General features: G+C 37.2%; 1 protein-coding gene across 3 annotated transcripts in view; it reads left to right on the plus strand.

Annotated features, from left to right (window-relative positions):
• The window catches only part of PLA2G4A (phospholipase A2 group IVA), a 270,597-nt gene that overhangs the window by 30,437 nt on the left and 223,797 nt on the right, over positions 1–16,363 (plus strand). For 2 of the 3 annotated variants that reach the window (XM_088482227.1, XM_088482226.1), the window contains one exon: positions 945–1,032. The exons of the other annotated variant lie outside the window; for it this stretch is intronic. In XM_088482227.1, coding sequence (XP_088338353.1) covers positions 1,000–1,032 — 33 coding nt within the window. In that variant the 5' untranslated portion in view covers positions 945–999. The remainder of the gene's footprint in view (positions 1–944; positions 1,033–16,363) is intronic. 3 annotated transcript variants of the gene reach the window in all.

Genomic DNA, 16,363 nt, shown 5'->3' on the forward strand with positions numbered 1-16,363 from the left:
TAGAATAGGGTGAGATGGGAGGAATTGTAGGAAGAATAGGGTGAGATGAGAGGAATTGTAGGAAGAATAGGGTGAGATGAGAGGAATTGTAGGAAGAATAGGGTGAGATGGGAGAATATGGAGAAGAATAGGAGGAATATTGGAAAGAATAAGGGGAGACAGGAGGAATTGGGGGAGACGGAGGAATGGGGGAGCAAGGAGGAATGGGGGACTGTATATAGGAGTGATGTGAGGATACTGGAGGAACAGGTAGGAGAATAGAGGGAGGTGGCAGGAATAGGGGGTGGAATGGGTGGAGATGGGAAGAATTGGGGGAGACCTGAAGAATGGGGGAGACTGGAGGATTAGCGGAACATAGATGACCAAACCCTACTAGAAACCCAGCAAATGATGGGTTCAACATATGTATAACTTATGTATAGAACTTCTTCCTGTTGCCCAGATAAAAATATGTAATGACACTAACTTTCCAGTGCCGCCATTGCAATGTTAGTAAACTAGAGGCTTGCTCTATGGGGTCAATCCAATTATCCGCAAAGGGTGTGAGTTGCTGTTGGAACGGCGTTAAAATGCCGGCAATGGAGCGACATCTCGCACCTTTCGTGGTCCGCTCTGAGCCCAAATTTGCGGCATTTCAACAAAATTCTGCGAATTTGGGCATTTCCGCTATGACTCGTGCCGGCGAGATCGCGGCTAATTGGATCGACCCCTTAATGTTTGCACAAATAGGGTGCAATCATCACACATTTATTTTAATAGTCACCTAAAAGCCCTTGTTTGTTAGGTGTTTTTTTTCGTAATGGCCTTTGTTATATGTTTTTACAGTGAAAATATACTCACATGTTAAATAAGACTCCAGTTTAATGAAAGGGTTTATGTCACTTTTCCAAACTCTGATGAAAATTAATTTTCCACCTTTTCTTTTCTTTTATATATATATTTAGGATTGAAAAACCAGTATTGTTTCAGGAGGATTATATCTGTAATTGCGACTTCATAATGGCATCTATAGATCCTTATCAATATATAATAGTAAGTACACTACTATGCTTATACTCTTTGCTTGTATATACTGTATACAGTACCTTTCTCCATGTTGAAATACAGATGTGTCCACATACATCTTACCTCCATGTGCTACAGGTCACGTTACACATAATGCGTGATCGCCGTGCAACTTGGTAGCTCTGAGCGTCTTTTCGTGTCACGTTTTACCTTCAAATGCATCTTATTCACAGTGTGAATAGGATGTACAAGCAGCTTCTGTTGATTAAAATGATATGCAGCATGCCTAGATTCTGTGTATGACTGCAGGTGTATCTGCATGCGAAATGGTACCAGTGTCAGCGGCTGTGTGAATTTCGCATGCAGATACACCCGCAAACAGAAAAAACAACAAGCGCTAACTCTTGGATGGACAATGCAGATGTAATTATAATATATCAAATCAACAGACAGCCGCAGTTGCACACACAATATAGGCATGCCGGATATCATTTAATCAGCAGAAGCTGCTTGTGCATCCTAGTCACATCACTTTGCAAACAAGACACATTTGATGGTAAAAAGTTGCACGAAAAGACGCTCTGCTTTACTGAGTCACGACACACGGCAGGGCGCAACTGGATGGGCTGCTTAACGTTCTAGGAAGATGTATATGGACACATCCATATAGTGAACATTTTTAATTACAGTATGCATGAATTTGGTTTGACATTATGGGCCAGTATGGATTTTTAGATTAATGTTGTAGGAATGTTCTTTTTAACCTTCATAAAAAATAACAGTTGATTTTCTTACCCTATTTTATAGTATTAGAGAACAATTAGATTCAGAGGTGATCGGTGATAAAAGTCTAATTAGATGACATCTGAACACAGTACTGAAGTATGCATTTTTCACTTGCAGTATAAACAAAAGCAGCAGATCACTATTCTGCTCCACAATATTCCCTATTGGTTTGTGGATGTAATTGGTCTATATCCATGCTTCAATACTCATCATTCCCTAGTTAACGTTTTTATCTCCCTTAAGTATCACTGCTATTAATCTACCTAGTAACGAAGAAAATATCAGTGATCTCTCCTTGTTACAGTACTGCTGCATTAATTTCCACACTCCCCATGTTGTAGTATGGGGATGTGGAAATTAGGCAATGAATCAAATTCCGAAATTATGTATTTTCGGAATTTGATGGTGTTACTGTACGCCATCCTCAGATGGCGTACAGCCCTCTTAAGGCTTCACAAGCTCCCATTTACACGGCAGCTTGTGAAGCAGCGGGACTGCAGCAGCACTCAACTCCTCCTCCCTCCCCCTTCTGCGCACTATCCTCCCGGCTCCCTCCCCCGCCGCTGCATGCTGCCGCAGCGTGAAGCGTCTCTCCCCTCTCTCCGTTCCCGGTGTCACTTGTAAGCGCTTAATTGTTTATTTACTATAAACAATTAATAAAATAAAACAATTAAAGAAGCACTTACAAGTGCCACCGGGGAACAGACGGAGGTGAGCCACCTCACACTGCTGCAGCATGCAGTGGCAGTGAGAACATTTAAAAATAACTTTTTCTAATTTAAGTATAACAAAACACTTACTGCAGCTGTAATCAGTGCTGTGAATGGACGCTGCACATGCACAGTATTCATAACAGCCGTGTTAATGTAGTAGCAGCCAGAGAAAATAAGAATAAATCAAGCACAACACCTGTGCATGTGCGGTGTATGAAAGGGATTTCCTAGTAAATGCTGCCCAACTCTATACGTAGAAGCGTTTTTTTATGTAAAGGACTGGCGCAATTCCTTTCCCTTGTTATATATACTGTAATCTTAAACGTATGGTATGAATTGCCTCCACACTAGTAGGGGTATTCAATATGGGTGCGATAACATCGTTTTTTGCGTTAATATCGCACTTTTTAATGTTTTTGCGTTAATATCACTTGTTTTAGTTTTACACCGTATACAATTTCAAAGACTTATCGCAGTTTTGAAAAGTCTTTGATAAAAAACGGTGATAACTTTTCACCATTGAATAGGTGTCGAAAAAAGTGCAGAATTGGGGTTTAGGGGCGCAGGCTTAAAAAAAATAGCCTGCACCCCTGAGATTGACATTTAAAAAAGAACTGTGTCAAAAAAAAGTTTAAAAAAAAAATAGGGACACCCCAAAAAATTAATTTCAAAATTGGGGTGCAAAAAAAAAAAAATGGGAAAAAATTGTTAAACAATAGGGAAATAGGTTCAGGGCTATTTTGCAAGTATGCGGCAGATGTTTTCTAGAATAGAATTATAGCGGCAGGTGCACAAATGCAGAATTTTTAAAAACTGACTTTAGGGACTTAAAAATATGCTAGTACCCATTTTCATGTACCCCAAATTTGATGAGACCACTTAAAAAAACAAAAAAAATAACCTAAGTGCTCTTCTGCATCACTTCTTCAATGTCGGAAAAAAAACACCTGCTGCGGCTATTTAAATCCCCGACTTTCAATTAAAGGCTAAAACGGGGGTACCCATAGTGTTCCCCCATGTTTTTACAACTTTAGGGGGGTCTTACAATTATTTTAAGGAAAAATTCGTAACTTTACGCAAATCCAACTTCGGAGTTTCCCGTTTTCGTTAATTTTATTTTGAATACAGGGATAAGCGGGAGCGCGCACCATACCTTTACGCAGAAAAAAAACTCCGATATGAAACTTTAACTTCGCCAGGGAAGTTAACCTTTCATATTGAATACCCCTCTAGGACTATAAATTCAATGCCCTACGTATAAGATTATATGCAAACAAGTGAAAATAATTGTGTCAGTTCTTTATACATATACGTAGCCAGAGATAAGGATCTATTTTCCTAAAAGCGGTCATCGCAAAATGACAGCTTTTCTGAAGAGATACTTATGAAGAGGAGGAATGAAGGAATTCCTCCGGTAATTAGGTAGAACTCAATGCGAGTTCTAAACCTAATTATCTCAAAATAATTTTAAGTAACAATGAATAGACCCTTCAATATACTTTGCTGTTTCAAACAAATCAGGTGAGTGTCATTCATATAGGTGCTCATGTAGAAAAAAGTTACTAAAAAAGTGAAAATAGGTAAAAAATAAAATATAAATTCAATAAAGTTACTTGATCCGAACTTCTTCTGGTTGTCTTTCTTAAAAGCACTCCAGTTATGGTACTCAGTGATACGTCAATCATGTATGTCCCAACACAGTGTGTATTCAGCTCCTTCAATATCCCTCTTTCTTAGGATGTGCATGGGCCTCTTAGGATGTGCATGATGTGTATTCCCAACACAAAGAAATTGAAATCTCACGTGATTTATATTGTAAAACTTGATGGATCTGCCCCAACCAGGAGCCCACCTCACCACGGATGGCCCATGCACATTGTTCAAACATCCTAAGAAAGAGGGATATTGAAGGAACTGAATACACCCTGTGTTGGGACAATTAATGTATCACTGGGTACCATAAAAGGAGTGCTTTTAAGAAAGACAACTAGAAGAAGTTCGGATCAAGTAACTTTATTGAATTTATTTTTTATTTTTACCTATATTTACTTATTTTTAGTAATTTTTTTTTTTTACATGAGCACCTATATGAATGACACTCACCTGATTTGTTTGTACTTTATTCAAGTTATTGGTGACGACTCCAGAGCGGAATTGATGCGGGTAGCTCATTTTAGCGTGTTTTGACTCTATTCACTTGTTTGCTACTTTGCTGTTTCAGTCTCACCCTGCACACCTTTTTTTAGTTGCAGTTTTTACATATTTTGTTTTGTACATAGTCTATCGTAAAGAATCGTTACCTAAATTTAGGTGATTAAATATAACAATTGTGCATGTTTCTCATTCTCACTGTCTGTCTGTTGTTAAAAAAAATGGTTACACATATTAACATTAGCTGGCGCATAGAATATTATTTGCCTATTGCTAATATTCATGTTTTACATATTTGACAATGTGCACTTCATACAGCAAAGCCTCAATATGTATGTAGTCAGGAATTATAAAATAATTATGCAAAATGTGTTGATCTTAATTTTGTTAGACCCTATTGTATACTTAGAAGAGGAAGGTGCTTACAACATGCAAATAGAAGGTGAATCTAATCATCTAGACAGAATGCCTCTTTATTTGTGAAAAGGAGCAAAGTTAATATTATCTAAGGAGTCAGTTGGCTCTAGTAGTGTGTTTAATTATTTTGCTTGTGTGAGCTACACCTAGTACACCTAGTGAAAGTCAAATTAAAACACCTGTGTAAATGATGAGCACTAATGCTGGCCATACACGCTACAATTATTGGGGTGACCCGCCTGATATCGGCGGATCACCCCGATAATTGTAGCGTGTGTGCGGGCGACCGAGGGTTAAATATTGCTCGGTCGGGCATGCAGGATTGTCCAGCATGCCCGTCCGATGCGATATTTACCCAGTAAACTGTCGGCCGCATCGGGCAGTGTATGCCCAGCGCGGCCGACAGACAGACTTTCCTGTGTTCCTTCCTACGGAAGGAACAGGGAAATGTCTCCTCCCCCGGGGGCGGAGCGTAGATGTCGGGCTATACAATGTGAGATATCTCTCACAGTGTATGCCGGCGACATCTGCGGCTGGCAGGCTGCCAGATAAAATGTCTGTCGGTCTGACAGACATTTTATCTGGCTGTGTATGCCCAGGATAAGCAAATTGAAACAAGGGATTCCAACTAGGTGGCTCGTGCTAATTAAGCAGATTTAATTCATTTTTATATTTAGTTTTTTTTAAAAGAGTTGTGACAATCTGTTTATTGTAGCTCCCTATTCATCTTATGTCATGTGATTCTCTAAGTGCCTACTAGCTGTTATTGCTTGAGGAGTACTTGCCTCTAAAAACACTGAGTGCAGGTAAGTTTAAACCCAATTAAAAAGCATAGCAATGATCATATTAAAATTGAGATAAAGATTTCATTCATATTTATAATTAGTGTAAGACTGGCAAGATGGAGAATACTTTGATTTGTGTTGTCCTCTTACCATGCATTGCAATATGTGGAAGTAATGTTCCCTGTTTTTAGTATAGACTGCAAGTTGAGGTAGCTAAAATCTATTATATAATCATGCAAGATGTCAGTCCCTGACGTGTGCAGTGAATGCAGGTCATAAGTATGCGCATGCCCTTTGTATGACCCTTGTTCGCGGCTCCTATTGCCACCAATGATGGACAATTATTAACAACATGCCACATATTATTTGCATACCAATCCGACTTAACTTCACAGTTGACACTGATTTTACTTTCCGATCCATCTTCCCTTCACAGCGGACACCAATCCCACCTCCCCTCACAGTTGGATAGTCACATAGATTATTCCATTCCCACCTTCCCTGAAAGCAGATACCTATCCCAACTCCCCTTGAAATTCACCCCAATCCCACCTTCCCTCTTTGCCAGAGATAGAAGTACAGTATAATTGGGGATCCGAGTGGTGGACAGGTTATATGTGCCCACCCAGGTAAACAGAGAGAGAAAAACAGCAAAATTCAACAAGTACTGCACAGTAAAGCTGGGCATCCACTATACAATTTTCTGTCAGATATCTGTCCAATCTGGCTGGTGGGAATGAAAACCTGGTAATGTATGGGAGCAAATGACAGTCGTCCATTTGCTTACAAACACTAGAAAATAGCCAAAAATGGTTGTTCAGACAAATTGGATAAAACACACAAATTTAACCAATTTGAACAATTTTTTTTGTCCTTTTTTCAGTGTTTAAAACCATATGATGGACTGTCATTTGCTCCCATACATTACCAGGTTTTCATTCCAACCAGCCAGATTGGACAGATATCTGACAGAAAATTGTATAGTGGATGCCCAGCTTTAGACAGAGCATCCGATGGACCTAAAGGTGCGTACACACAGACAGATATATTACGATATGAACGATAACTATATAGTTGAACGATATATCGTTCATTTTAATTCGGTGAACGACCAACGATGTGCGTTCCCGCATGAACGATAATGATATCTATGATCGTCCGTGCATGCAGGCCAATCTGGACGATATCGTCAACTTTGCATGTTCAGAGATGTAGAAAAAAACAAGAACTCAGCACTTACACTCCAGTAAACACAATAAAGAATGATATGTATTTAAATAGTGTACTAAGGACAATAACCTAGCAATGAGATGTATAAAAGTAAGCATTTATTAGCCAATACTAATACATAAAAACAATAATCTAGACAATAAAAGAAAAATAATAAATAACATTCAAAAAATACATAAAACGCAAACAGTAAACCAATGATTGGACATGAGTGTACCCCAATTATTGGTATACCTGAACACACTGCTCCTTGTTACAGATCATAAGTAACCTTGTGTTAAACTTTGATACAAAATAACTTCATGCTCCTGTGAGCTAGTGCTGTAGCAGATAAATGTGGCTGGATATCCAGAAGGTCTTGATATAAGGAAATATATTTATGGGAATCAGTCTGTCCAAAAACATATATGTTTTTTGTATGTTTCCTTCCAGCTTTCAATAAACAATCTCTGTAGATTAAATCAAGATGTGATGTCGGCTCCTATTAACATATTCTGAAGCATGTATTTCAAACTGCGCCTATTAACACTTCCACCGCTAATCGAAAGATTAAATAAAAATAGTTCTCTTTGCAATAAATACAGCCCTTCAAGGCAAAGTGGTATGTGCTTTGTAGGCAATTAGAAATTGGATACAGCTCGTGTAGCTGATTAAATCATGTCTCCAGCCAAGACTTGTAAATGAAAACTTAGACACGGACCGTCCATAGGTGGAGGAACTGTGAGTACTCACGGTCTGTAGAGAATGGGGGCCCCCTTCATTCTCCTCACCTCCTCCGTTTTCTGTGTACTGGAGTATGTTGTCTGGTATCAGACTAGACTGAAAAGCCGATCCGCGTGCCGTGTGCCGCGTGCTGCAATGATCTCTTATGTGTCTCAGGCGCCCGGAGCTTAAGCCTGGACACAGCTGTGGAGCATGTATCTGTTCAGAGCGTAGACAGTCACAGGAAGCAACAGTGTATCAGTGGATACTGAATGATGAGATTGTCCCGCCTAACGCGTTTCGTCACTTAACATGTGACTTTATCAAAGGTGATAGGGAGATCTCCATGCTACCTTTATATACCTGCTAACACAGGTGATTCTACAAAAATCAATTAATCAATCAATAAGTTATTTAGTCTGATCATTGTGACATTAAATATTACACCTACTACGTTTATATCTCATTGCATTAAAGGAAAGAAAAAAAGGAAAAGATATTCATGAAACCACACAATAAATAATGAATGTGTATAGAAGCGCGACCAACATATATTAATATATAACAATGTTAATAAATTAAATAATCTACCAATAATAGATAGTAATTAGACATAACATAGATATGACACTGCTAATATAAAACTGATTATGGTGGATTAATCTCTCGATCATATAACCCATAACAGACTATAACCAGACATATAAATACTAAAAAATAAATGTGTTGAACAATACATAAAGATATGGATCTCTGCAATCAATGTCGAAAAATATATAAATATAAGATCATATGACGTATTGGACCCAGTATACCATTATAATGCATGACTCACTCCATATAAATCATAAGGACACTATGTAAATTTTTACAGAGGATTCTTATAACAAGATGATCAATTGTAATTTATAAGATAGTATCAGAATGCATCTTGATCGCTATATATAATATAAAGATGAAATTATGGCGACTAATTCCTACAAATCCCAATAAATGTATATATATCTCCAGTTAGTACATATATGTATAATCTGAAACAATCACCCTCAGAGTTTATTTGAGTCTTCAGAATATAAGCATAGTAGCCTTCAATATATATCTTAATGGGTAACACATAGCAATATATTATATTGTACAGGGGCGTCAAAAGAAAAGATAACATTATATTTCAGCATCAAATGGATATTGAAGGAACGGACAATGCACAACAAATTTAGTAATGATGTAGGAAGGGCATAGTACATAAGGGGTGGCGGAAATAAGATCTCAGATCCCTCCGGACAGAGGGTCCCCGATATCAAGTCCCACCCACCCCTATTATACATCTACCTAATGATCCAAAAAGCCATTAACAAAAGTCGTCATTACTGGACAGTGTACTCATCAATCTATTTCAATATTTTCATTAAACCCCTCAGGAGAAAGTGTACCCATTTTATGTATCCAGTAGTTTTCTCTTAAACAAAGTTTCTGAAACCTATCACCACCCCTTGCTGTTTGTGGAATATGTTCAATTCCTGTAAAGTTGATATCTTTAGGATTCGAGTGATGTATATTCATAGAGTGCCTCGGGACACTATGCATTCTACTTTTCTTCATGATAAGTCTCCTGTGCTCTAAAAAATGACATCTTAATGGTCTAATAGTCCTACCAATATACTGGGTGCCACAAGTGCACTCCACCATATATATCACGTATGTTGTATTGCAGTTTATAAAACTTCTTATAGGATACATTTCATTAGAATTTGTTGATACAATTTCACAGCACCTATTTGTAATGTAATCACAAGTGATACAGGATGGCCGACCACACTTGAAACAGCCCTTAGGTTTATTACTCAGCCAATCGCCATTATTATTCATCTTGTTAGTGATTATGGGATCTTTTCTAAAAAAACTCGGTGCCAATATATCCTTCAGATTATTGGCTTTTCTAAAGATGACTGAGGCATCTGCTGGAATATGCTCTTTGAGTTTATTATCTAATAATAGAATCTGATTCTTAGATATAATATTCCTAATTTGGTTGAGCAATTGTTATACTTAGATATAAATTTAGGCTGAGCTAGAAAAGGATCGGATCTTGGTTTAGAAGCTGACAGCTCTTTCCTGTTAAGTGATCTAGTTTTTTCGAGTGCTGTGTTAAGAAGGGTGTCAGGGTAATCTCTTTCTCTGAAAGCTTCAAGAATATCCACAGATTGACTCTCAAAAATGGCGTCACTTGTACAGTTGCGACGCATCCTCCTAAATTGTCCATAGGGGATGTTGTTAATCCAAGGCTTATAATGTAAACTATTAAAATGAAGAAAATTGTATGTGTCCACATCCTTTCTATAAGTTTTGGTGTGAATATTATCATCCTCAATATAAAGGGTGATATCGAGGAAGGAAATAGTTGAAGGGTGATAAGTGCTAGTGAATGTTAAATTAAGTGTTGGAATTAAGCTGAGAAATAAATAACGTGAGTGATTCTACATCCCCATCCCAAATAAAAAATAAATCATCTCGTGCCCATCGCTGTCCCAAGTGTCTGTAAATAAAAAACGTGATCAAATATAAAATAATTATGTGTGAGAATAAAGGAAATTGAATCCAAAATAAAATTTCTTTGACTTTCTGTGATTTCCAGGTCTCCCATCAGAATATCTCTGACAGCTTTTATGCCCAAATCATGGGGAATATTAGAATATAGGGCTTGTACGTCACAAGTCACAAATAGATAAGTGTCTTTCCATTTTACATCCTTAATTAAGTGCAAAAAATGATTAGTGTCTTTAATATGTGATCTTTGTGCAGTGGCATATGGCTGAAGAAAAAAATCAATAAATTGTGAAAGGTTAGATGTGAGGGACCCAATACCAGCTATAATGGGACGCCCGGGTGGTGTAACAAGTGTTTTGTGGATTTTCGGAAGGTGATAGTAAGTGGGTATTATGGGGTGATTCAATAACAAATAATTCCTTTCATCCCTCGATATCACCCCCTCACCTAAGGCTTTATCAAGCAAGGCTATCAGATCTTTTTGAAAGGCATTCGTCGGATCAACCTTGAGGATAATATATTGATTCCTGTCCCCTAATTGGCGAAGTGCTTCAGTCATATAGTCATTGATATCCTGAATGACGATCCATCTACCCTTATCAGCTGGTTTGATAATGATGATGGAGGGATCGCCAGACCGTTTCCTCAATGCCGCCCTTTCCCTCATAAGAAGATTGTCCCTGAATTTCGACCTCTTCTTTTGTCTTGTACACAGATGCTTAAATTCATTTAGTGTTTTCTTATAGAATAGGTCAATAGGGGTGCTTTTAACTTGTGTAGGAAAAAATTGTGATTTCTTCCTAAATGTGTTTTTCCTTAGTGTATTATTGATATCAAAAAATTAAATAGCGGATATAGCAACATCTGTGGGATTTTGTGTTAATAATCCCTCTTTATCATTATCTCGCAATAAATCATTGAGAGCTTCCAGAGCTTCTACGTCACCATCATCGAGGATGATACTATTATATTCATCTTGTAGATCATTGGATGTTAATTTCTTCGTAGCAAAATATTTTTTTCGACACAATGTCCTGATGTATCTGTTAAGATCAACAAATAGGTCGCAGAATTGGGGACCACGTGATGGAGAAAATTTTAAGCCTCTATTTAAAAGACTGATTTCATCATCGGTTAATGTTCTGGAGGATAAATTGTAAATACCCCTGTTGTTTTTTGTATTATTTAGTTTTGAAATCGTGTTTTTCTTTTTGCACCTCCTATATCCCCTTCTCTTTCCTCTGAATTTAATTCTCTTCCTCTTTTCGGAGACTCTGAGGAGAGGATCTGATATCTGTTTCTCTGCTTTAACAAAGTCAGAAATCCACTGCACTCGCCACTCCTAGATTTGGGGTGCAAACCTGCACTCGCCATTCCCAGGACTGGGGTGCAAGTGGCCTGTGACCTCATTGCTTAAATAAATAAAAACAGAAAACCCAGCACTCACCATGTTTAAACACTCACAATGATGTATAAATAAGTAAATAAATAATGGGGATTTAGCTCATGGATTGATCAATGCATTTAAGCCCGCAGCCCACATCACGGGACCCCACTTTCTGCAGGTCCTACACTATCCGTCACACTGATGGAAACCTGGTAGCTGCTATCACATAGTTTAGACTGAAAAAATGTTACCTGGTTTAAAGCTCACCTGCCAGCTAATGGCTTTTAAATGTAAGGCAGTCACCTGACATAGCTTCTATCACACTACCAAAAAGACAGCTGACACAGGTTAATATAAACGAGCTTGCACATGGGGTGCATGAGAAAGCTATGATCACATAAGGTTAATAAAAATTAACCGCATAAACAAAGTGAGAAATCCACTGCACTCGCCACTCCTAGATTTGGGGTGCAGACCTGCACTCGCCATTCCCAGGACTGGGGTGCAAGTGGCCTGTGACCACATTGCTTAAATAAATAAAAACAGAAAACCCAGCACTCACCATGTTTAAACACTCACAATGATTTATTTGTTTACTTATTTATACATCATTGTGAGTGTTTAAACATGGTGAAAATAATAAATAACATTAAAAAAATACATAAAACGCAAACAGTAATTTTTTGAATGTTATTTATTATTTTTCTTTTATTGTCTAGATTATTGTTTTTATGTATTAGTATTGGCTAATAAATGCTTACTTTTATACATCTCATTGCTAGGTTATTGTCCTTAGTACACTATTTAAATACATATCATTCTTTATTGTGTTTACTGGAGTGTAAGCACTGAGTTCTTGTTTTTTTCTATATCTATTATTTTTGCAAATATATACAGAGTTTGCAACTTTGCTGCATTACTCCAGTATCATATTTATAATTATATCTATTACTAATAGTTTAACACTAATCGGTACAAGCGCCAGTATTTTGGTGGTTCTATATTCTACATGTGATTCTGTGTTTTCTGGCTGCAATTGTACCTGGATTAGTCATTTTCAGGTAATTTTATGATTCTGATAGACAATTTTTATGTACATCCGTTTATTTAGTTTATAACATTTACATAATTTAACAATTTTTTAATACATACGTGTATATTTTTTACTTTCCCCTTTTTTTCAATAGAAATTGTTATATCAATTTCCCAGCCTATTATGGCTTTACTATCATGTTTTAACGAACGCAATAGTAGAAGGGATAAATATGAGAAAGAACTTAAGGGATTTGATGACTTACAGCCCACAATTTGCGAAAATAATAATGAAGATTTTCATCGATTATTCCATAAATTGGAGGGTCTCCTAAAAGCTGAGACACGACATTGGTGGGACATGGTCACATTGAATAAATACATCTCCTCTAAAAGAATACCAAGAGGTTTGAGAGTTTTTAAGGCACTCTCCATTATAGAAGACCCTGAGTTAAAAGAAAAATAGACCCAAACATTGGATGGGTGCTCTTTTTCCTTAATGGAACTATTGGTTAGTTATAGAAAAAGAAAGATTGATGATATCATCAAAGAAATAGAAATTATTAGAGACCAATTTTTACCACTTATGGACCACCCTGAATATAAAGATTGATCATAGTCTCAATATTAAAATTGAAAGATATGAAAAAGAGATTATTGATGGTAAAAATAAAAAATATCTGAGGGATAAAAATGATTATGAAAAGAGTGAGGAAAGAACCTATAAGAAACCGGCTAAGGGACCATATCCCTATAGGACTTCCTCCAATGATCGATTCAATCCCAATATGTACCCTACAAATAGGAGAAATCGTAGTAACTCAGGTAGGAGAGGTTTCTTTAGGGAAAAAGTATTGAATTATAACAAAAGACCATATCTCCTTAGTAGAGATAAACAATCTCCCAATTTTTATAACAGATATAACAAATCCATCAGACATGATTCTTACCGTATCCCAGAGAGAGAAATAGAGAATGATCCCCATAATATTGTAACAACTGATGATCAGATACGAGACTCCCCTTCTAAATCTAGGAGGGATCCTAGTAGTCCAGTAAGGACTGATAAAAGGCATATCTCTAACCATGGGAAAAATACTGACAATTTGATGATAAATAAGGATGTCAGACCAAAGACTTATGAGACCCAGGGAGAGACTAATCAATATGTAACCAGTCCACGTAGAAATGAAGATCAGTCTCATCCTTTTTTAGGAGAGGAGTGGAGGATACAACACCCTCCATATCTAAAGCAGAGAAACAGATATCAGATCCTCTCCTCAGAGTCTCCGAAAAGAGGAAGAGAATTAAATTCAGAGGAAAGAGAGGGGGATCTAGGAGGTGCAAAAAGAAAAACACGATTTCAAAACTAAATAAGACAAAAAACAACAGGGGTATTTATAATTTATCCTCCAGAACATTAACCGATGATGAAATCAGTCTTTTAAATAGAGGCTTAAAATTTTCTCCATCACGTGGTCCCCAATCCTTCGACCTATTTGTTGATCTTAACAGATACATCAGGACATTGTGTCGAAAAAAATATTTTGCTACGAAGAAATTAACATCCAATGATCTACAAGATGAATATAATAGTATCATCCTCGATGATGGTGACGTAGAAGCTCTGGAAGCTCTCAATGATTTATTGCGAGATAATGATAAAGAGGGATTATCAACACAAAATCCCACAGATGTTGCTATAGCCTCTCTTAAATTTTTTGATATTAATAATACACTAAGGAAAAACACATTTAGGAAGAAATCACAATTTTTTCCTACACAAGTTAAAAGCACCCCTATTGACCTATTCTATAAGAAAACACTAAATGAATTTAAGCATCTGTGTACAAGACAAAAGAAGAGGTCGAAATTCAGGGACAATCTTCTTATGAGGGAAAGGGCGGCATTGAGGAAACGGTCTGGCGATCCCTCCATCATTATCAAACCAGCTGATAAGGGTGGAGGGATCGTCATTCAGGATATCAATGACTATATGACTGAAGCACTTCGCCAATTAGGGGACAGGAATCAATATATTATCCTCAAGGTTGATCCGACGAATGCCTTTCAAAAAGATCTGATAGCCTTGCTTGATAAAGCCTTAGGTGAGGGGGTGATATCGAGGGATGAAAGGAATTATTTGTTATTGAATCACCCCATAATACCCACTTACTATCACCTTCCGAAAATCCACAAAACACTTGTTACACCACCCGGGCGTCCCATTATAGCTGGTATTGGGTCCCTCACATCTAACCTTTCACAATTTATTGATTTTTTTTCTTCAGCCATATGCCACTGCACAAAGATCACATATTAAAGACACTAATCATTTTTTGCACTTAATTAAGGATGTAAAATGGAAAGACACTTATCTATTTGTGACTTGTGACGTACAAGCCCTATATTCTAATATTCCCCATGATTTGGGCGTAAAAGCTGTCAGAGATATTCTGATGGGAGACCTGGAAATCACAGAAAGTCAAAGAAATTTTATTTTGGATTCAATTTCCTTTATTCTCACACATAATTATTTTATATTTGATCACGTTTTTTATTTACAGACACTTGGGACAGCGATGGGCACGAGATTCGCGCCCAGCTTCGCCAACCTCTACATGGGGGTCTTTGAGGAGATACATGTGTGGGGGGCGGGGCTTGGCTCAAATCTCATGCTCTACGGTCGTTATATAGATGATTTATTTTTTATTTGGGATGGGGATGTAGAATCACTCACGTTATTTATTTCTCATCTTAATTCCAACACTTTTAATTTAACATTCACTAGCACTTATCACCCTTCAACCATTTCCTTCCTCGATATCACCCTTTATATTGAGGATGATAATATTCACACCAAAACTTATAGAAAGGATGTGGACACATACAATTTTCTTCATTTTAATAGTTTACATTATAAGCCTTGGATTAACAACATCCCCTATGGACAATTTAGGAGGATGCGTCGCAACTGTACAAGTGACGCCATTTTTGAGAGTCAATCTGTGGATATTCTTGAAGCTTTCAGAGAAAGAGATTACCCTGACACCCTTCTTAACACAGCACTCGAAAAAACTAGATCACTTGACAGGAAAGAGCTGTCAGCTTCTAAACCAAGATCCGATCCTTTTCTAGCTCAGCCTAAATTTATATCTAAGTATAACAATTGCTCAACCAAATTAGGAATATTATATCTAAGAATTATCAGATGCTATTATTAGATAATAAACTCAAAGAGCATATTCCAGCAGATGCCTCAGTCATCTTTAGAAAAGCCAATAATCTGAAGGATATATTGGCACTGAGTTTTTTTAGAAAAGATCCCATAATCACTAACAAGATGAATAATAATGGCAATTGGCTGAGTAATAAACCTAAGGGCTGTTTCAAGTGTGGTCGGCCATCCTGTATCACTTGTGATTACATTACAAATGGGTGCTGTGAAATTGTATCAACAAATTCTAATGAAAAGTATCCTATAAGAAGTTTTATAAACTGCAATACAACATACGTGATATATATGGTGGAGTGCACTTGTGGCACCCAGTATATTGGTAGGACTATTAGACCATTAAGATGTCGTTTTTTAGAGCACAGGAGACTTATCA

This window comes from Taudactylus pleione, unplaced genomic scaffold, assembly GCF_031769625.1.
Source record: "Taudactylus pleione unplaced genomic scaffold, aTauple2 ptg000283l, whole genome shotgun sequence".
NCBI classification, from domain to species: Eukaryota; Metazoa; Chordata; class Amphibia; order Anura; family Myobatrachidae; genus Taudactylus; species Taudactylus pleione.